This window comes from Onychostruthus taczanowskii, unplaced genomic scaffold (genome assembly GCF_017590055.1).
Source record: "Onychostruthus taczanowskii isolate IOZ18803 unplaced genomic scaffold, ASM1759005v1 scaffold52, whole genome shotgun sequence".
NCBI lineage: Eukaryota > Metazoa > Chordata > Aves > Passeriformes > Passeridae > Onychostruthus > Onychostruthus taczanowskii.
Window position 1 is genome coordinate 584,276 of NW_024502791.1, and position 22,874 is coordinate 607,149.

At 37.3% G+C, this 22,874-nt stretch overlaps 1 protein-coding gene across 1 annotated transcript in view; it reads right to left on the bottom strand.

Annotated features, from left to right (window-relative positions):
• Positions 1-2,389: 2,389 nt before the first annotated feature.
• The window catches only part of SH3GL2 (SH3 domain containing GRB2 like 2, endophilin A1), an 88,322-nt gene continuing 67,837 nt past the window's right edge, over positions 2,390-22,874 (bottom strand). Inside the window, exons 2-9 of the mRNA XM_041416530.1 lie at positions 21,057-21,125; positions 18,748-18,820; positions 14,542-14,685; positions 12,521-12,654; positions 11,291-11,449; positions 9,785-9,888; positions 6,399-6,529; positions 2,390-3,880 (exon numbers count right to left, since the gene is read on the bottom strand). Of these exons, the coding sequence (XP_041272464.1) occupies positions 3,681-3,880; positions 6,399-6,529; positions 9,785-9,888; positions 11,291-11,449; positions 12,521-12,654; positions 14,542-14,685; positions 18,748-18,820; positions 21,057-21,125 (1,014 nt within the window). The 3' untranslated portion in view covers positions 2,390-3,680. The remainder of the gene's footprint in view (positions 3,881-6,398; positions 6,530-9,784; positions 9,889-11,290; positions 11,450-12,520; positions 12,655-14,541; positions 14,686-18,747; positions 18,821-21,056; positions 21,126-22,874) is intronic.

Below are 22,874 nucleotides of genomic sequence, written 5' to 3' on the forward strand. Positions count from 1 at the left end.
ACAAAGTCAGCCTACTCCTGTGCTGGGAAGAAGAACCATTTCCACTGACCCACACACACCTGAATCCTTGAGAGATGAGAAGATAAGGATGCATTCTGAAACAGAACTATTACTCAGTGTACAAGTGGCCATAAAGATCTGCAAGACCTACAAGTGTGAAACCAGAAAAGAAGTCCTCATAGCAGTTTTCAAGTCTTGTCAGAGTAGCTCATGTGGAGAAAGCAGTATGACTATCTTCAAAGGGGGAACTGTCTGTAAGCCAGATTCAAATACAAAATTCTGGATGTGTCTCCCATCTTCTTTCTTTCTGGAGGGAAGAGGCTATTCTAAAAGAAGAAAAAACCCACAATTTCAATCACTTCTTTATTTAGATGGAGAACTGTGCAGGGAACTGTTGGGGTATTTTGCTATGTTTTTCACAAAGATTCACTCTGCAATAAATAACACAGGCTAAGAACCTTACAGTTCAACAGAAAAAAAAAAAAAGAAACCAACATCAAATCTAAAAGATTTAGGTATATCTGGCAGTTGATATCTCAGTGCTGGCAGGCTTCCCAGTTTCTCTTGTGACAAGCAGTTCTGCAGCCAATTTTGGTAACTAGGAACCCATGTCATATTTTTACAATAGTTCTGCAAACATACACCTTAGGAAGCAGGATGACAGAAGCTGTAAGTCTCCCAGAGAAAAAAGATTTCATCCACCAACATCATATCTTATGTGATTCTAGAATGAAAGTCATGGAGCTCCATAGGCAAAGCTGTGAACTACCTGACGTGCAAAAGCAAACATCTTTGTGCTTTTTTCTGGATCACCCTCTTTATCCTAATACTGAATGTTTAGATACAAACTTTTGTCAGCCCTGGTAATTCCTCTCTTAACCAAGTCAGTTTCTGATCCTACCACCTCAGGAATAAAGCATTCATTAGTTATTACCTGCAGGAGACACAGAACAGAGCAATAAGGAAGTGCCAAGAATTCTGCAACATGTGAAGACTAGGCCCATGTCATCATGATGACTATTTTGTACAATCCTTCTGGTCCCATTTGTTGAAAGACGCTACCATTCCCTACACCTTAAAAACCAGGGTCTCTCAGCAGGGTGGGGCAGCACTGCACACCAACCACCCTTTTGCTCTACATCATGTAAATTTATCTCTGATGTTGTTGCCCTGTGGTTGCATGCTCTCCAGAAATGCTACAGAATTATAATCTTACAAAACAGGGGTATGCCAGTGCAGTACTTGGGACTGCTAGGCCTTGATAACTAACATAGTTATTAGTTCTGTAACTGTTTATAGTAATACTAACTAACAGTATGGCACCATTAATGCATATGTAAAATGGTTTCACGTCCATTGAGTTTGAAACAGATTTCTTCCAATCACTGGCAGAAACTTCCTTAGAGGCCAACCATAGGATTTAGGGCTGAACTGTAATAAAAAGTTACAGGAATTCTTTCTGTATCTATATTTTTTAATAGTTTGGGTTGGAAGGGACTGTAAAATGTCACCTAGCCCAAGACCCCTGCAATGAGCATCTTCAATTACACGCGTTCACTCAGACCCCGTCCAGCCTGACCTTGAACTGAGCCTTGAATGAGGTGCCATCTCTGACAGACTCTTCTACCCTGTCAGTCTCTGTCAACGTGCACTGGGATATGAACGTACAGCAGAGAGCAGAAGAGGGGGAAAATAAAGAGTGAGAAACACTCTTAGCAGAGGGAACACCAAGGCTGAAGAACAATGAGGTGGAGACAGTCAGTGAAATACCAGCAGATAGTCACAATGAGTCACTACTGAAAAGGGAGAAAAAAATGAGGAGGGAGAAGCAGCAGAGAGGAGCTTTTATGGACATACTGTACACCTACAAGTACCCATGCCAGTGAGCAGGGAGCTGGTGGGGAGAGTCAAGAGTGAATTTGAGCTTGAGAACTGGGACAGGAAAAGTGAATCTTTTTGTTCTCACTGCACAAAAATACTTGAATTAGTTTAAATAAGTTTTCTCCAAGTCAAGTCTGTTTTGCTTGTAACAATATCTCTGTTTTTAGTTAAACCATAAATAAATTATAAGTTACCAAGTCTTTAAGCTTTATTAGCATTGTGGATGCCAGGGTCCTTTGATAAGCAATAACTTGTATCTGCAAGACTGCATGCTAGTCATTGAGAGACTAATTTAATGTGGTCACTGTTAAGTTCATCCTGCTTATAAAGGCCATTACATGTATGAGATTTATTTGACTGAAGTAAAATAATAATGCCAAAAAAGGGAAAGATTTTTCACATTTGCAGGAAATGAGAAATAAAAATAAAATAAAATAAAATAAAATTGTTGTTAGCTGAAGTTATCAAAGCAGATTTTAAAGCAACAAAGCAATAATCCACAACATCATTCTAGTTATTCTCTCAGCATTTATTTGAAATAACAATACTTTCCATGATATAGTTTAAACATTAAGCAGTAGGGAATTGTCTTGATTTCACATCATCCAGTACTGAAGTGGCACATTCGAAGCAGCACATTAAACCTCTGATAGAGTCTGTACAATTTAGATAAATAGAACTCTGGATAACTAAACTAACAGAACTTCTGCAACTGTTACCAAAAGAATGCCAAGAAGCTAGGCACAGCACTGTACACACCAAGTGCAGGAAGGAGGAATACAGGAGAACCAACTAAACAGATGGGAAATGTTTTTATATATACAGCCACATGTCTTCAGTTGCTCAACAGAAAAATAACATGTTTTATTTTGTCCTCATTGAGGAGAGAGTATGCACAAATGATGTTCAAAGAACACATGGCAGACAGAAACAAATGAAATGAGGGTTGTGTTTGGTTGGTTACTGTATTCCTTGGTGAATGAGTTTACAAAGGATATCTGGTGCTTAAGCAGCAAGGTTTTGTGCCAAGACTTGACAAGAAACAATACTAAATGCCAGTTTTATTCCCCATCTTGCCCATTTACTGGCATTTTGGTGAGCATGCTAAAAGTTCCTGAAGGGCAAATTCAGGTGGTTTGTGGTCCAACATTTCTACTACAGGAATCCCCATTTGATAGCTTACAGTTTACCTCTGGAGGGAAATAGGCCTTTTAACAATAATTAAGAATATAAAACTTAGCAGAGAGCAGCAGGACACACAGTACAGTGCTTCACTTTCTGTGAAACCAGAGGATCTACACTTATGCTCTCTCTGTGAGAACAGCCAGCCAGTTTGGTTGGAAGATACAATTCTGGTTAGTCAATGTTAGACCTGTGTGAACTGTATCATCAGGAAGGGAAAGATGGAATGGCAAGAACTTTTCCCTCTTTTTATAGAGAACTAAGACTGAAAAAGTAATACGGTGGTGATAGGCATTATCTTCCCAACACCACCTTCACTTCCTGCTACTTCACTATGAATTACCTGCTTTGCTTGCCATCATCTTCCCTGTTTCACCTCACTAATGGCTCTGGTTACTACCAGGCCAGCACAGTCAATAAACTAATCCATGCTATGCTGGCTCAGAAGATACAACGCATCACCACCACATAGTATGACAACACGTAAACCAAAGATGCTCATTAGGAATCGGTAACTCTAACCACTGCAGTTTGCACTTGTAAGGTGTAAGAAGCAGCATTTTGAAAGCAGTGGCACTGACACAGCTATCTGCGTCAGAGGTGGTGCATCAGCATTCCTAATTGGGTAATGGAACTAGAATATCGACATAATTGATGGGGAAGAAACCTGACTGGCCATGAAGCATCCCCTCATACCAGTTTTCATCAATCTGGTTAGTGAGGGTAATGATATCACCCTCTTTAAATCCCAGCTCCCCTTCATTCTCTGGTTCAAAGTCATACAGAGCTCGGCAGCATGGCTGATCCATGTGAACACCTAAGGAGAAGAAACACAGAAACAACATGCTTAACAATCTCAACACTTAAACGTACCCATCTTACTACTGCACCTACGGCAGACTTTGCTGTTTCTGTTCTCACTAATATGCTGATGACAGCTCTTCAATAATACCTATATTTAGACTGCCAAACTTTGTTAGAAGACAACTATTAGCTTCTGACAGTCTTCAGTTACTCTGAGTGCCTGCTGGTAGAAGTCTGAGAATCCCAAAAGAACCAAGCTATCATCAAGCCCAGACCTGATAAAATTTGGAATCTAATTTTTATTTGTTAATAAAACACAAAAAAAAAAAAAAAAAAAAAAAAAAAAAAAAAAAAAAAAAAAAAAAAAACCCCAAAACTTAAAAAAAAAAAAAAAAAAAAAAAAAAAAAAAAAAAAAAAAAAAAAAAATTAAGCAAAACCCCTAACCTATTTCCAGCTTTACTGGCAAAGAGATGTTTTGTCTGTTTACCTCAGGTAAGCAGTGTAAGTGGTAGCTTAAAACAACAGTGAAGATATAACTATGTGTTTGCCCTTTATTTGGAAATTTCACTGGTACAGCTATACCACTGCATATGCTCCTAATCCTCTTAATTTTAGTATCACATTTCCAAAGACTTATTCCCCATTCCCACAAAACACTTTATTGCAGGGCCATCAGGCTAGATTCAGAGAAAGTCTGAAATTGAGATCTTTCCAATATGCTAGTTCATGAACATTTGACCATAAACTCTTTAGGATAGCTAATGGTTACTACTTAAGTCATTAGTTTGACTGGATTTTCATATGTTATATGGAATCAACAAATATACTCCCTCTTCCCTCCCCCTGAAGTCTTTATAGCTTCAAGCCTACCAAAAATTGTTACTGGTCAAAATATTTATGATTTAGCAGCACTAAATTGTAAGAAATAATATTCCCCCCTGAATTTCCATAGTAGAAGTTCACACACTTTCAGTGGTCTGAATGAACCAACACATGCCACTTCACCATAATGATAGTTCTAAAAATATATATTCTACTTTTTCATGAATACCGGCTTTAAGATGAGTAAGTTTCAGATTCAAACATTCTGCATATTCGTTTTCAACACTCACTCTGGTTAGAAGGCCCATGCTTGAGCTATTTTAGAACAAAAATTTTCCATTTCTATAGATCTCAATAGAGCAAGTTTTTCAAATACCAGACTTAATTTTTTAAATTCTACAGTGAAACCTTATTTTCTTTTCTTTACATAATGCTCAGAGTCTATTTTGCTTTCGTCATGAAGACTACTGTGCTGACATGAACAAGCCTTACAGCATGTTTGGTATCCTCATTCCTACCAGCTGAAATTTAGAAGAATTAGCAAATAAACTCTTTGAATTAATCACTCCAAACATATCACTCCAATCAAGAATTTTCAAAGAAGGCGTACCTCTGAAACCAATATACACTTCAAAATAAAAGCCCTACTGAAGAAAATGTTAAATACTGCTCTATGGAGAGGGAAATATAAGTGCTGGAGAGATACATGAGCATCAGTCTGCTCTGGCTTAGCACAGACAACTGTTCATGACACTAGGAAAAAGGAGTAAAGAAGAAAATTACTGGTGGAATGAAGAGAGCTCTAGCATGCAAGACTCAAGCCACACTCATGCACAGGGAATCTCTATTATATCCTTCTTCTTAGCACAGTCAGGAGATTGTTAGGAGTTGGCAAGGTTGTGTAAGATAATTTCAAGTTTTCAGAGACAAATAGAGATACTCTTCCTATCTATATGTGGGAGAAAATCAAACATTCACATCAGTATGTGATGGAAAGAAAGGAAACCCTGACTAAAGATCTAGTGAAAAACACCTACTCTTGCAAGATGGAACGTGATAGCAATTGTCACTGAGGTAAACTGGAATAACTAAAATCAGGGTCTGGACAGAGGCCAGCCCTCACCGTACCACGGATAACAGATCATTATTGTGTAAGAAACAAATAATAAGGCCTCCATGGTATGTGCTGATATTAAATAAACCATTCTTTGAGATAGTAATTATGTACACTCATACTAATGGTTAGTCTTGCTTGTGCTGCTCCTACATGGACAAAGAAAACAGCTTATATAGCTTAGGTTTTCTTTTCAGTTATTTTTACTTTCAGGTTCATTGTGTACCTTATTTTAAATATACCTTATTTTAAAAAGCAGGATATGGTTATGGAGGTTTCTCTGGCCTTAGGTTTCTGGATTTTCGTGGAAAACTTTCAATTGTTATTTTGGTTTTCTAAATGCCTATTTTGTAAAGATCAGTATTTCAGGGTAATCTTCTAGGACAAAATAAATTTTTGACCAAAAGACACATTTAAAGCAGTGAATAATCCATCTCTGTTCTCCTGCCTGAGGATGTGAACACTTTCTAAAGAAACAACAGTTCAAACACCTCTCTTCTATATATCATTCCTATTCTCATTTTCCCTCATGGAAAGACTAATCTCCAGAAGAAAGCATGCAACTTCTGCATCGACACAAAACTCTGACATTACCTGATGGTTTGGGTGTGGTGGCATGGGATATTCCTCCATTGTGCTGTGTATTGTCACCAGTTGAGAAATCCAGGCTCATACGGGGTTTGGGCTGGTACTCTCGCCTGGGCTGAGATGATGCCTCTTTTATTCTGCCAAAACATCAAGGTTAAATGCCAAGAGTCAATATCTTGTTTGCAGACGAGATGCACCAAATACCTTTACTTCCAAGGCTGAAATTCTCATCCACCAATCATCCATAGTAAACAAGTTGAGTCATTTGGAGTAGTTTTTTTTGTTTACAACAGTAGTTTAAATTATCAAAACCACCCGATGTGACTGTGCCATGAAGTTGTTAATTCTTCATTCCTTTTAGAAACCTAGTATTTTGTCGATTTGCCTTTCATCTAACAAAAACAAAGAGCTCATTTAAAAAAAAAAAACTTGTTACATGACTATCAATGCTTAGAGAAGGACTAGACAAACATCTCTGTCCCCATTTTTAGTATGACTTTTTGCTTCTAATCCTTGCAATCATTATTTATCCAGCTGATTGATACCAACTCTTGTCATTTTGTAAGAAGACTCTGTGGGAATGTACTGACTTCAGCTGCAGACTTAGTTAGTTTGCAATTTGGAATACTTGTTTCACAAAAGGACAAAAGTCCATTCTTCTTTATTCTCAAAATAACCATTTATTTATCATTAATTTCAACTATTTCTTCTAACTGAGAAATCTAGAGTTTCTAGGGAAAGGTCTATTTACAGATTCCAGGGTAAAATCCAAAGAAGGGATGAACAGAATCAGAGCAGCTAATGCAGAACTACCACATGTATTTCTAATTCCACATATGAAAGAACACTTCATATGTACTTACAAGACAAGTTGATTTTTCTAATCTTTTCTATATCTGCCCTAGACTTACAGCTGGTAGCTCATTTTGTTTTATCTGTTGTAAAGATCTGCATCTAACTTACTGACTTTTGATCCTCATAACAAGGTTTTCCTCACCATCCAAAATACCAGTATAAGTCAGTTCCTAGAGAGTGCTTTTCTTTCACATTAAAAAAACAAACCCATCAGCAAAAAAAAAAAACCCAAAAAACCATCAAAAAACCAAAGCATTTAAATAATTGAAGTGGTCAAAATAAATAAAAAGCCTTTGTTTTGTTTCACTCATTAGCAAAATTCAAGACAGTAAAATTTTTAAGAAACACTTAAACTAGTTCTGTTATACTTAATGCTTTCCTGAAATACCATTTTTTTCAGATTATGAACTATACAGTGACAATTCTACTGACTTGTTAAAGATTACCCAAAAGCTCAGCATGAGCCATGTTTCTTAAGAAAAGAAACACCTCCAATGAGACCATTCCTGCTTCCCAGCTGCACTGTCATGATACTGTGTTAGGAAAACTGCATCGTCATTTCACTTGGTGAAAAAGGGAGTTCAAAATAGTCTTTGCCGACCTTCCAGTTTTTTTTTAATTTTACTGAAAATTTCCCAATGTTCGCCAAACTCTTAATATTTCCTAGTTCCTGGAATCATGGCATTTTAAGGACATTTATGCCTTCCACAAATGTGTAGAAAAAAAAGGAAATTCTTTCACTTGAACTTCCTGAAGAAAATCTTGAAGTCTAATCTAAACAGCCAAGAAAAAATAGAAGGCAAGTGCACTTTTAAATTTTTCATTGTTTTTGCAGTCCATCTCATACTTTTTAAACATTCTTTTGTGAATATTTTACACAGGACAGTCTTGGTAGTTATAAGACATTGTCCATGCCAGGAGCCAGCATAAACAGGTTCCATTCACTCTTTTAAAGAGTACCTAGAAAATGGGCAGTATGTGCTGTAGACATCACTGACAGTGAACAGTAACAAATTTGCTCAGCTTAAAAGTAAATCCTGATTTATTTTCTGGTCTATATAGTAAAAAAAAACCACTAAACCAACCAAACCCCAGGGGTTATGCATTACTTGCTACCTGCCTATCACCAGCAGGGAAAGAGTAGTAGTTTGGATAGTAACAGCTCTACATCCCTGACTCATTTCTGGCACGAACACATCACAGCACTCAATTTGTGTCCAACAGTGTGGATGAAGTATGATTTAGCCAGCAGCCTCGATTAGGGATGCAAAAGATTTACTTCAACAGAATTACCATAGTATTCTGATGCAAGGTCCTTGCAAAAACCATTCACAGCTGAAAAAACCCAATCATTCACAGCTGAAACTTGAAGTAAAAATACTGACCAGTTAGCAGAAATTTAAAAATGGCAAAGGATCATCTGAACTGATACAGTTAGAGAAATCTATTGTAGAGATGTATGGACACTTAATGGCATAGTTTATGGATTACCAGATAAAATACCTGTTCCTGAGGAATTTTTAATGCTTCTGTAAAGAAAGTGAATTGCAGTACTCTTTTACAAGTGCTAAAAATTGTTCTGTTAGCTGTTTAGACAGTACTGCAAACTGTATCGAGGAACAGTCAGCACGACAGCCTACACACCTTAACAAGTGCTGCTCCTGTACAAACACTTTAAGACTCATAAGTGAATGAGATTTTCAGAATGCATGCTCTGAGAAAATTAATACTGACAGATCCGGCAGTATTAGCAACTTGATCTATACTAATGATATCAGAAAACAGCTGCCTTTGCACAGTATGTGAACATTATCTCCTCTTGGGAATTATATCCAGCTTTTTCTAAGAGTCTGCCAGAACCATATTAGTAGAGAAACCTTCCCTGAATGTTAAATTTCTTTGAAGAAGGACGTGTGTGAGAAGCCGATCAATTTGTTTCGATGAAAACAAAAATTCTAAAGTAAAAATTATGAAACTCTTTTTAAAAAAGGTGTTGGAGGAATTCTGATAGCACATGCAGTTGTACAAAAGGGGATGGAAGAGATAGCTCAAGTAGTGTATCAAGTTTGATCTGACAATAGGAGGAATATTTAATACAGTTGTTAATAATGAGGGTCTCACTACTGGCTCAGGAAGATCTTCAGGTAGATGAGAAGATACGCAACAAGATACTTTTTTACAAAATCAATTTTTAACATCTTCCTTAAGAATTAGCATGCTTTGTGAATACACGCACAAACAGTAAGGAATTCAAAGTTGTGAGTGTCACTGAGTTCAGTATTTATAAACACACTTTCAGTTAACTCACATTCGATAGCTTTACTGAGCTGAGGTGCTTTCCTGAACTAATACTTAGAAGTAGATGCATCTCCAAAACATTTAAATCTGAACTTGCACTCATCTAATGAAATGGTCCTTGATTTCATAAAAGTACGAGTACCAAGTCAAGAAAGATAACAGCATTGCATTCTACTCATAGGTTTTCCACCTCTGTAAAACTAACAAACTATTCAAGAAACTTACAAAAAGTGCATTACCTATCTTCCAGTTTAGAAGTAACTCGCTGTAGGATCTGTGTGGCCTGCTTGTGGTACTCCAGCTGGGCTTGCACAAGAGCAGAAAGCTGGCTCACTTGTTCAATCTGAGGATTGACATTAAAACATCAGATCTTAGGTGAATACTAAAAGCTCAGGCAATAGAGAATGAAGACCACTGTCCACCACAAAGGTAATCTAACTTATCTCTCTAAAACCTTGATTTATCTTTGCAGTTAGCAGTAAATATTTGCATATTAGTCTTTATTCATTTCCACATCTGATAAGGGCCTGATCTGGAATGATAACTGCAGCTCTTCTCTGCTGATCCTCTCTCCATGGCTGATTTGCATGAACAGCAGCCTACAGACCTACCACATCCAGCAAACACTATGAAAATAAAAAGAGACTGTAATGAGAGTATAATACACCTTCACCCTCCCTGCCTTTGAAGGGCACAGAACCACATGGCTATGGTCATGCTTCTACTGTATTCTGACCTGTGAAGCAGACCAAAACAGAAAGTTACTACAGACTCTGGGATGCAGAATAATTGTGCTGAGGGCAGAGAGTATTCCACTTCATAAGGGAAAAAACACCCAGATCCCACTTGGTGGGCAGTGCAATTGCTGGCGGTTTTCATAGTGCACAACACCACAATGGTGTAATGTTTGTCAACAGTATTTGCACACATGGGTATGGATGTCACCACAAAGATTAAAACTACAAACTTGTTACATTTCCTTCATTTCCGTGCAGCTATATTTAATTCCTGTGCAAATTCTAAGTTCTATATGCAAATATTTTCAGGTTTATTATGGCTCCTCTACAGCAATCTGGTAACGAAATGAGGAATTAGAATAAGTGTGTACTTAAAATAAATCAAGTAATTCACATCAACAGAAGTACTTCAAATTAATTTCCTTTGACTACATATTCTATAAGACAGACCTCAGCTGACGTCTTATAGAGATGTTTTTCTTGCATAATTTAACAATTTCAACATTAATTCCAAATAGACCATTAGATAAACCTAGAAAATGCTCAGTCTGAACCAATATATAAGCAAAACATATTCTGCAGAATCAGGTATGAACAGTCACAGTAACTTCGGGTTTTCTATTCACTATTGCATCTGGTTACAGCAGAGACCATAAGGTTATAAGTTCATAATTTCTGATCTTTACAGTCCTCTCAGCAGCCCCCATACTTGAGCAAAAGCCTTGGCCCAAACCCTATAACCACAAGTAAATATAAATAGTTATATAATTCCAATAAGAAAGATAGTTCAGTTTTGTAAGTAATGCTTTGCATTTAGGAAGCACACGATGCTACAAAGGACTCACATTCTCTAGCTCATTTACCTATAAAATACCTAAAAAATTGTTCCTGCAAGAACATGCTGTACATTACTATAGGTTCTGAGCCTTTCAATGTGTCCAACAAGGAGGAAAGTGCCTCCACTATCTTTCTAAGACTCTGCTCAAAGATTAACAAGGGTTATCTTACATCCATCTCCAGAAGGTTAAACATGCTTGACTCAGCAATTTCTTTTGATTCATCAAATTTCTCCAGAGCTTGACGAAGTTCTTCATCAGGGAGCTTGCCCTGTCTTTTTTTCTTGTAATCAAAATCCAGGCGTCGACCCTCCATTTTCTTCAGGTGATGCTAAAAAACCAAAAAACAGAAATGCAAGCAGACAATAAAGGACCCTCCCCAACTTTCCTGATATTGCACTGTAAGCAGGTAGTCCATGCTGACTTGGAAACATATGCTGTTTGTTACCTACTAACTCTTTCCCAGAGGAGAGAAATATAAAATAATGAAATACCTGAGTTTATGTACCATTTAAGAAGCAATGATCTAAATGACAGACCAAGACTAATAAAAGGCCATGCAGAATGGACAAGTTCAATTGCCATCTCTATAAAAGATACACAGGTTTCTTGCTTTTTAAGTCTGATGAGAATTACCTGAACACTATGTTTTTTCCCTAGATGTTCAGGAGAAAATACTTTCAGAGCACAACTTATTTCATTTTTGTCTGTGTAACAGTATTCCTAAACAAAGCAACACAGGATTTAATTTTATCATTTCTACCAGACCACTAAATTATTTTAATGCTATCTTATACTGAAGATTTCCTAGACTGTTACCTGAGGTAACATTCATGTTCATCTGTTTAGCAGCTGCCACGTTCAGCTGGCCAGAAGTTAATGCTACCAGCATGACCATGATTACTTGAGGTGTTTACTTTCTCTCAGAAGAATCAATTTATCATGCAATACAATATTTACAATTACCCATTTTCTAAATTATATCAAACAGCCCAAGACATCTTTCATCCACATACATTTAACAGTATGAAAGCCTTACTGAGCTGAGAAGAGCAGCTACTTATGTAGATAAGCGTTTGCCGTACACTAGAAGATGGAATGTAAACATCAGTACATCTATTTTGTGAAATGAGCTTTCAAATGGCAAGGTTAGAGTACTGTGCTCTTGCCTACATAAGACTAAAAATTTTGCCATCAAAAAAATGTTCAAATTTTTATCTTTCCCTTTCTAAAGCATGATCAAGAGATACAGAATTGAGAGCAAAATTCAAGCCAAAAGAGCCAAAAATCAGATCATTTTCAAACCTGAATGCCCCATTTAGTTACACAACTAACAAAAATTCTAAACATACAGACAGTCCACACATTTGGCATTATTAAAATGCTGCATTGAGGGCAATACCTGTATTTCTCTCAGATCTTTGTCATGGAGATTCTGAAGTGGGTCAATGAAGTTTTGCTTCACTTCCATGTCTAAAGAGTCCTTGACTTCAGAAAGCTCCTTCATAGCTTCTCCCACATCAACAAGTGCTGGACCTGAAAGAAAAGATTCAGTCAAAATAAGTTCATTTTGAATCACCGTAGAATGAAACTGAGTCATAGAAACTTCATGGCAACTTCAGTTAGTATTTAAATTTAGGTCTCAAATTTAGGAAAGAAACAGAGGATGATGCACTATGTGAAAGAGCAACATAGATTTTACAGTCCTGCAATAAGTAGAGTTCATGCCTTGTAATACAGCTGAATTTGTGGTTTTAAGATGTGTCAAGACAGGCTCCTCCACATCCCTTGTTGTCTGTTCACTCCTCACTCTGTTGAAATAAATATGCTAGAACATAATTGTATTTACTTGGTAGTATCATCATCACACTGCATTAAAAAGTAGTTTAATTCAAGTCTAGGTCTCCCCATTTCCACCAGTAAGACTACTGACAGTACCAAATGTAAAAATTCTTAACAATTTCAGAGATTGTTTTTTTTAATGAAAGGTGTTTTTGATGAGACTTCACAGTGCTACTACACTTAAGAGGTCAACTACACAGACTACTCAAGTGTAGGTGTATGAAGCTCATGAATTTCAATAACCCTAACTGCTTTTTGAAATTTCCTCCAAGATTAATTTGAGGGCCACAAAAATTACCACAAAAATTACCACAAAAATGTTTTACTTCTGCTCCATAAAAAGAAAAACAAGAAGCTTAAACATACCTCCTGGTTTGAGGTATAGGTTAGGGATAAAAAAATCCCAAAACCACTTTTAAAGAATACAAAGGGTAAGAAAACCAAAATATGTGAGAAATCAGAAGCTTTGTCTCCCAAGCAGCAGATGCCAGCAACACACTGCAAAATGAGAGAGACTTCCAGATTTGAACAAAGAATGACAAATAGCCATAATAGTTGCTATTAGTTAAGAATGTGAAAATAATTGTTGTATCTGTTCTGCTGCATGGTAGTGCAGTTATCACAGAATATAAAGCAAGTTGCAGAAACTAGATTATATTGGTTCTTCATCTTCCTTTTAAAAATTTCTTTGAAATTTAATAAATGAGAGGCAACCAATTTAAAAAGTCAGTAGTATCTAGCACAAATGAAACTACATCTGTCAAGCTTACTAGTGAATTACATAAAACAAGTAAGAAAGTACTTTTTCCATTCCATATGTCTTTATGTCAGGAAAACTATTTTATGATGGTTCAAATAGAGAATAGGATTTCCACAGTCCCATTTGAGGGTCCTCTGTGTTGTCACGTAAAAATGGCCACAAAGAAGTCCACACAAACAAGACAGAAAGACAAAGGTCATCTTTTTATAATCAGAATTCTACTGCTGAACATAGTTTTAAGAGTCAATTTAACATCTGTAACTCAGACAGCTGTAAACTCATTTGGAATTAACAGATAAGACAGGAGTGTTCATTAGTGCCTTAAAATGTGGAATTTGGTCAGAAAAAAAGGCCAAAGCCTATTACAAATCTATAAGTTTTTATTCCTTGCCTGCAATGACGACAGTAACAGATGGTTTATGGATTCTGAGGACAAAAGCTTTGCTCTATATATGCATAGACAATAATACAATTTCTGTACATGTACATATTTCAATCCAACACAGCCACAGTTAAGTACCACCATTACTGACGGAGAGCTAAAGCCTATGGGTCAAAATGGAAATAATTTGACTTCCATTTATATGAAAAGTTTCTCTAGTCAAAATCTCCAAAAGATACTCTAAAAAGGCTGAGACCAACCTTAAAGGAAAAGTCGGATGAAGCAGAATTCTAACGCTTTTTGCAGAGAACCAGAACTCTAATGCTTCTTGCAGATGTTTTTTTCTCCATGAGAGAGCAACCCTTTAACAATGAAAGCCCTATGAAATTTTCCTACTGTTTTTATTGCATTATAATGGAAAGCGAATAAAACAAGTTACCAAAGTTGCAATCTTCACCAAGCTCTCGGCCAAATTTCAGCATCGCATCTGCCAGCAAGGCTTCTGCCTGAGGATAGCCTGGTCCCTTTTCCTGGCCTCGAATTTTTGACATAGTGTTGATCATGCTGAGTTTAGCTCTGGAAGCTGAAGAAGACAAGTGACAGAGGTTACAAGCATGCAATCATTTCCTTACACAGCCATAAATCCATTCTTGAGTTTAAATTTAGTGGAGCAACTTAAAACATATTTTAAAGACACTATGTAAGTTTAAGGCTAAGCCCTGTTTTTCATCAATTCCTTTTAGAGCAAAGGAATGAAATCTTGTTGGTCAATACTGTTTTTATTTTGCTGGCAGACTAGAGAGGAGTCTCTGTCTTGAACTTCTAAGACAAAGCTTCCCTTGAAATTACTTGGACAGAAGTAAGCCCAGGAACACACCCAAGATAGCATGTTTGACATGTGACAGAGAAGAAAATCTTTAAGGTATCTCCAAATTAATTTTAATCTTAAAATGCCTAGGTACCAGATGGATACCAGATTGAACCAGCCTTACTCTCAAGGAAAAGTCCAGACTAGGCACACTGAAGAGTAAACTGTGGTACCCCCCATTTTTTAAATGTTTGCAAGTTTTTCAGTTGTAGAACATTAAGGAAAGCCTATGTCCCCAAACATGATGTGCAGCAACCTTTGAAACACTTTTTGGTTTTATGCGGATTTAGGGAAACTCCTACTTCAATAAGGTTTTCAACTGTACTTCAACTTGCATTTTGTTTCAGACACACACCTGAAGAACAAATATTAAAAGACACAACACAAATATTGTAATCGATGGAAACAAAGACAGCAAATATAAAAGAACTAATTTGTTTACTGCTGTGCCTTAGTGAATTTTTGCAACTACAGCATGTGGATGCCATGTAGAGACTGAATTAGTTAATGCCACTTGACTTCAAATTTTTCCAGGTAAATCCTACTGCCAGCAATGCAGACTCAGAGCATGTTTCTTATCTACATTACTGTGTGTGCTACTGGAGGGCAGCTATGAATTCTACATTCCCCCTTGCAAAAGCCTGATTTCGTAAGGTGCTCTTAAAATTAGTTTTCCTGTCAACAAAACATTAGTAGTTCACACTGTTGTGTGCTGATTTCTTTGGTCAAAACTCAGCCTCACATAAGTTACTTAAGCAAAATGAAATATTACCAGACTGGAGTCAACAAATGTTTTACACATATTTACTGTTAAAAATGCATATCAAGAGAGAGATCTTGTTGTGGAGTATGTTTCACTTTTCAGCCTTTGTATATGTTCACACAGATACAGTCATGGAAACACACACAGGAAAATCAGGCAAGTCTCACAGTACTTATTTTGCCTGAAAACCAGCTGTGCAAGGGCAACGTATTTTTAACATTTAGTAATTATGGCTTTTTTTTAGTTTTCCCACTATGCTGGAGTGCCATCAGATTATGTTTTTCAATATCTTAATTTCTTCATGCCTTCTGCTTCTACCCGCTACAAAACTACAGTCAGCAGACTTGCTGACTGTTCAGTAAAAGAAACTGCATTTTAATGAAGTTAACTGTCATTGAAATGATGGTGGCAATAAGAAAATACAGAAGCACAAAAGAAAACAAGGCACAAACAAAATTAGTCAGTGGAGTGGAGGCTGAATTAAATCAGAAGCAAATGGAGTATTTTCAGAAATTAAAGAAAGAAATATAAGAGGGATTATGAAAAAAATGAAGTGGCTACATTTTGGACGGCAAGGTAAGAGTAGAAATCAAAAGTTAGACAATGATGCATACTTCTTTAATTGACGTTTCAAAACACCATGGACTCAGGTGAACTGTAGTATCACAGTACTATGTTATCCAAGTGTTTTCCAGGCACACGTTATTTGTCAAGGAATGTGTGCTACATCTCAACTCCTCTTCTTCCTACCAAACCCAGTTAAACTTTTAATTTCCTTTAAAATACTGCTGTTAAGGGGTTTGTTTCCTGTTTGTGATTTGTTTTGCTGTTTTTTGGGGTTTTTTTAAAATTTTTTAAATTAAATTCCCTCCCTTTTCTCAATGTAACATTCCTAATTTTTATGAAAATGGGAAAGCAAATGGGAAATACTAGCAAGTGGCATTTTTTGGTGACCCACGTAAAAAGTAATACAGCTGTAGGGAGAATTTTAAAAGAGAAAAATTTTTATTTTATTGAAAAAATAAATTACAATTCTTCTCATTACAGGGAGCCCTTCTGCACCTGACATAACACAATCTAAGATCAGGTGAGTGCCGAAAAAGTTTAGTGCTCCTATCCTTCTACCTGTGGAATGAGCAACATGATCTCATTATACAGAGACAAAAGTGAATCTTCCCCCACCTATTACGATGTTAATTTTTTGATTCTACATGCAAGTGGCACAAGTAGATGAAAGGATATGTAGCTAGACTATGCAAACTGTTCATTCATGCAGCACTGCAAATTTAAAGCTGCCTAAAGTGCCTGAAATCAGACCCGTAGCTACCTGCAGAAATTTTGCTGTCTGCTTTTACCATGAGCCTGTTTCACAATTACAGCAACCATAACCACTCAGATGTGTCAAGAAGGCAGTCAGAGAAGCACTAAACAGCCAAAGCTTATTACTCAGTCCACACTGTGTTGCTCAACAGCAGTTTGACAGCAGTTAACAATTTTATCACCATCCCTATGTTTGCCAATCCTGCTGCTTTTCCTGCAGAGTACATTACAATGAGCAATGAAGCTTTGGACTCAAGTCATAAACAGAATTTCATCTGCTGACATAGAAACTGTTCGGGTCATCATTATTTTCTATCTAGTAGTTCTTGAATTTTTAAATACTATTCCTCTTTTTTTTTTTTTTTTTTTTTTCACTCCACTGTCAGCATTATCAAAATTCCATTTTCTCTTCTGTGGTCTCCCATCAAAAAATAAGCAATTAATCTTTAGCAGCAATGGCCCTCCAGCATACCACATTGGAGTTGAAACATTTCACAGCAGTTCATATTTATTTCTAGCTATTAGGAATAAAATTTCTCAGGGTAAATGTGTGAATTTGGTCTGTAGTTCCATGAAACTCTAAGAAACTTACGGTAGACAGAAGGCTTAATTTTACCTTCAGGGAAGTGGTCGCAGAACCAGTCTGAGAGAGTTTGAAAAGTTTGTTGTACAACACTTTCAGGCATATGGTATGACTCTTGGGGATGGTGCTGTTCAGGGCCAGGACTCAATAATCCTTGAGGGTCCCTTCCAACTCTGCATATTCTGTGATTTATACAAGCTAACTCCATTGACCTTAACAGTGATGCTGGCATTGACTTATGCTAGTATCAAAACATTATGTTCCTAGATCACTACAGAAATCTCTGTAATATTCAATGTAATGGTTTACTGTTTATTGCACGTTCAGATTGCTCTGTGCCAAGAGAAACCTTTGGCAAAAGAGGAACAGGTAGTTCTCCATCAGCCCTATCAAACCTGTTCTTTAATATCCCCGTGGAAAAGACTCATTGGTTTCTATTCTGAAGGCTCAATTTAGACATGTCTGATAAGACTTGATTTTCTGCCTTTTCTCTAGTATGACATCACCCGCTCTTTCACACCATCTCTTTTCTGTAACAAGGATGGGAAATTGTCAGAGGACCAGAGGAAAAGTGGTATCTCTTCTAGTGCCATGAAGGAAGCTGCTTTGGAACTTTGCTTTTCCACGGTCTGCAAGGCCTGCCTCGTCCTTTTCCTTCACATGGCAAAAGACTGGGAAGGAAAGGAAAGAGCTGCCTCATGCAGACACACCCTCCACACCTCCCCTGGTCCCCAGGTGTGGGCTGATGGTGGGGCACTGCCCTGCTGCCCTGGGCAGCCACAGCCACCACCAGCTCCAGGGGCGGCCCCACGCTCACAGTGCTGACACGCCGGCTCCTGCAAGTAAGCGCACCTGGTTCGTGGGCATGTGCTGCCCACTCACATAACGAAAGAAGACTCAGAAAGGAAACAAAGCCTTCCAAAGCCAGTCTCCATTCACCGTGACAGCCTAACGCAGAGGACTGTACTCATCTCCGTTGTTTACTTTACCATGACTTTGCCAATTTTGTGTCAACCGTAACTGCACCAGTGAGGATGAGATCTGTCAGACTTTATATACTGGTAAGAAAAATGTTTCCAAGAAGTACTGCAAAACTGTGAAATTAGGTTACCTGGATTTGGCTGAAGATACTCTATTGTCTTTGCCATTATTTCCATAACTGCCCTGCTGGTAACATCCACTTTCTAGAGGACAGAGGGTTAAACAAAAAGAAAAATGGAAGTTAGCCAAAAGGAAGAAGTTTTTCTCTCATTTTTTTTCTTATACTTTTTTTTTAACTCTTCTTATAATTTTATTTTTATGTGCTTCAGAACAGCCCTGGTACCAGAATGGCGGTAATATCTGGAAAACTACTAGAGTATGAGTCCACCATTTCAATTTATAGCAGGTCTATTCTCAAGTAAGGCCATTAGTACAGATTACCCCAGAATGGGTTAGGAATTAGACACATTGTACAGTGTTATTGAAAAATTTCATGCATTTGATTATTGTACAGGGATAATTCTTTATATCACCATGAGAATCGTCCACAATAGGGAAGAATTTTTGACAGAACAGTTACAGACAGCTTTTTGGACAACTGTCTATCTTTGATCCCCTAATAACTGGCAAAATGAGAGGCAAGCAGAAGTCACTCTAAACCAACCATTAACAATAAAATGTGCTGTTTACCTCTTCCAGAACAACATCTGATAAAACTGGGATAAGGAAGACTAGATATCACTCAGTTCCCAGTTTCAAGAAACATATCAGCATGAATGCACTGACCATTTATTTATCCCTGGCCATTTCCCATATTTAGAATTAAAAAAAAAAAAAAACAACTTAGAACTGAATAGCATTACTTTCTTCTACTTTCTTTTGTTGTAAGAAATCTTTCTTTCTTAGGAAGCAGTCCCTGTCCACGTCCTAGACCAAATGTAGCAAAGTATGCAACTATTCTTACTCACAGCATCAGGTCTCAGAGAAAAAATGCTGCTTTGGCAGATTGGGGGATACCCATAATGTCCTGTACCCTGTATTTATGAGGATGCGTTGCATTTCTCTGCAGGGTAGCTTGTGTCCCACAGAGTGAACTCCTTTATCATAATGGCAAGTTCCTACTTTAAAAAAGAACACCTGAGATAGGTTGGTTGCATTGAGCTGTCATCATGTCCTTCCTGTTTCCTGTTGCCATTGCCATCTGTCAGGTCTTGCTCTATCCTTTACACAGAGAAGCAGGAGAGGTCTGCCAGACTTGGGTGAGTAAGTAGCTGAACTGCCTGGCAGGCAACACAGACATGGCTAGGAGGATGCAGAGGATAGTGGGGGCGAGGGAACAGAAAGCCAGGGATGTGCAGAAGGATCACGTCCACTACCTGCAGAAAAGCTGGCAGTGGACACAGGGCCAGGTGGGTAATGTGGAGGCAACTGATGGATTTGCTCCATTCCATCTGCAGCATTCGGTGCTCCTGTCTCCTGCGCTGCCAACCCATCGTGCCCACAAGCATGATGTGGGACCCACAACAGGCTGTTGCAGTGTCCTGTTTTTCACTCTAAACTTTATCCCAGTTTTCTGAACCCTTGTTAATATTTTCCAGTAGGAATGCGTATACTGGTTGCCCACTTAAAGAGAAACTGAGAGGGAGAAACCAGCTCAGTGCTTTCTTTGTAAGAAGTACATACACTTTATTTTTCATCCAAGTCTTTTCCCCCACCTCATTATACAAATGTACAGATAAATAGCTTATTTTTCACTTAATCAGAGTTATATATCAGATATATACCTTACAAATCTCCTAGCACAAGCTTTTATTACAAGATTTGATAGTACCTTTGAAAACTGAAGCCTGAAAAAACGCTGCCCCTACTGATCCTTTCAGGCAAACTACTATCACTGCCACACAGAGCTGTGGCTTTTTTTTTTTTTTTCCCTCTCCACTGAGACACTCAGTGCTATCACTGCCAGCCTTGCCAAACAGCCTGTTGGAGGGTTAGCCCCATCTACCCGAAGCACATTGCCAGTGGAGGCTGCCTAACAGGACCTCTGAAGCTGTGAATGAATACGCCAGTGCCACTGTCATGCCTAGAGCCTTGATCCTCAAGGAACCAAGAACTACCAGCACCCTTTCCCACTGAAATAGCTGTCTTGTAGACTGACTCAGTTTTCAGAGATCCTCTACAATGGTTTAAATGTAGCTAATTTGTAGGTGACTTCAGCCCCAATCTATGAATGAAGCATTTGCATTATAGAGTGCCATATATTACATATCCCTTGGTTAGAAAACAAAAAGAAATAGAAAACTGAAAACACAGTCCTGCTGAATAAAAGCTAAGTGTTCAAAATTCTCTAAGTGATTTGGGGACCAAAACCTTTGAAATTCCTGTCCTAGAAAGAAAAAATGCATGGTAATAATGAATATATGCTGTATTTAGACTTACCCTTTCCATTTCTTTGAAATCATCATCTAGTTTTGTTCCTTCTGCACCTCCTACTTTTTCACTCACTTTCTGCAATTAAAAAAAGAAAAATGGATTCAGCAACAACTGAAAAAAATCTATCTGCAACATTTCTTTTTAGAAATGTAGAAAATTTTTTGTAGAAATTTTTTTTCTGTTGAGTCAGTACAACAGTAAAACTTATTACTCCTCCTGAAAAATTTAATTCAAACACACTCTGAAGTTTAACATTCAGAAATAACATATTACTGCTTAAGCTTCAGAGACCCAGTCTTTGACCAAGGATAGAAACCACACCTAAGCACAAAGCAATAAGAAGCTCCCAAGGCATGGCTCTAGCCATCCAGAAGGCAAGAGGCACCCATGCCTGAGAACTTTCAGATATTGACTCAACCCCAAGTAGATCATCAGTAAAAATCAAAAGTTTATATATGAACTTGATAGTCAGAGAGACAGATAGAGAGATAGATTTTTAAAAAATCTATATTCACACCACAAAAGAGCTTGAGTATTATGTAAGTTACACATAAAATACCTAATTCACTTATCTAGATTGAAAGAAATAAATGGAACTCTGTTAGTATGACTTTAGCAAATACTCTGGGTTTTTATAAAATACTCAGTTAGAAAACTAATTGGAAAATTGAATTGTGCTACTGTTTAATCTCCCTGATACAATGTAATACATTAAAATATGTTTCCCTTTACACTAATATTGACGATAACAGACTTGAACCGTAATTACTAATACAGCACCATTCAAAATAGATTTTAACAATTGCATTGTCAGTCACAAAGTCTTCTACTGCTATAATCCCTCAACTAAATCAGGTGCATATGATCCAGTGAATTAATCTTTCACTGGGATGGTGCTTGTCATAAGAAATTACTCACTATATAAGTTATTAATTACCGATTTCAGTGAAGTGATTCCAGTATAAACAAGAAGAAAGAAAATAAAAATTTCACTTTTCCCCTCTTGGTTTTAACTACTGTGGTAAGTCCTTTATACTAATTTTTTAAGTATAAAGAGGAGGAATACCCACAGTCACTCACATGCAATTAGTAAAATCCAGACATCTGTATGATTTTAAATTCACTTCAGTTCAGTACAACAAAGCTGCAAGTGCATCGTGGCCAAGCACTTACTAATGCAGGCTGTAATTATCTCTGCACTAGGAAATAGCTATTGGCTCTGTTTGTTTTCTGTCAGCATCTCACAAATTAGTAGCCAAAATGGTGCATTAATGAAACAACACTACTATGACAAAAACAAAGAACTGTATTTCCCAGTATTTCCTGCACAAAATAGATTTGCAAAACCAAGCAGACAGTCTCTTATCAATAATCTGAATATGAATGCATTTGTGTGGTCTGTATTACCAAACTTGTGCTCTACAGAGGTAAGTGAAGTGCCACAAAAGAATCAAAACAGTATGTTAGGAGTAGTGGGCAAGCAATAGTTTCAGTGTTTTAGAAGTTTTTATTAATTAATTTCATGAATGAATCATCTGCAAATGGATATCCTACTACAGATAATATAGCTAAATCTGCACAGAAGCTTCCTACCATAAAGATTTCACATCCCTGAAAATAACAGGATGCTAATATGCTAGCACTTAAATATTTAAAATAGATTTTTCAAGATCTGCAGTTCAAGGTTACAAAGTACTCAAAATGAATTAATATCCCAGCCCTTTTTGACTGTAGCTCTACATTTCATCATTTTGAAATATTTTCATGGTTGATGAGGATTTGCAAAGACATGTCTTTTCAACCCCACAGATGCCCTAAATGTCC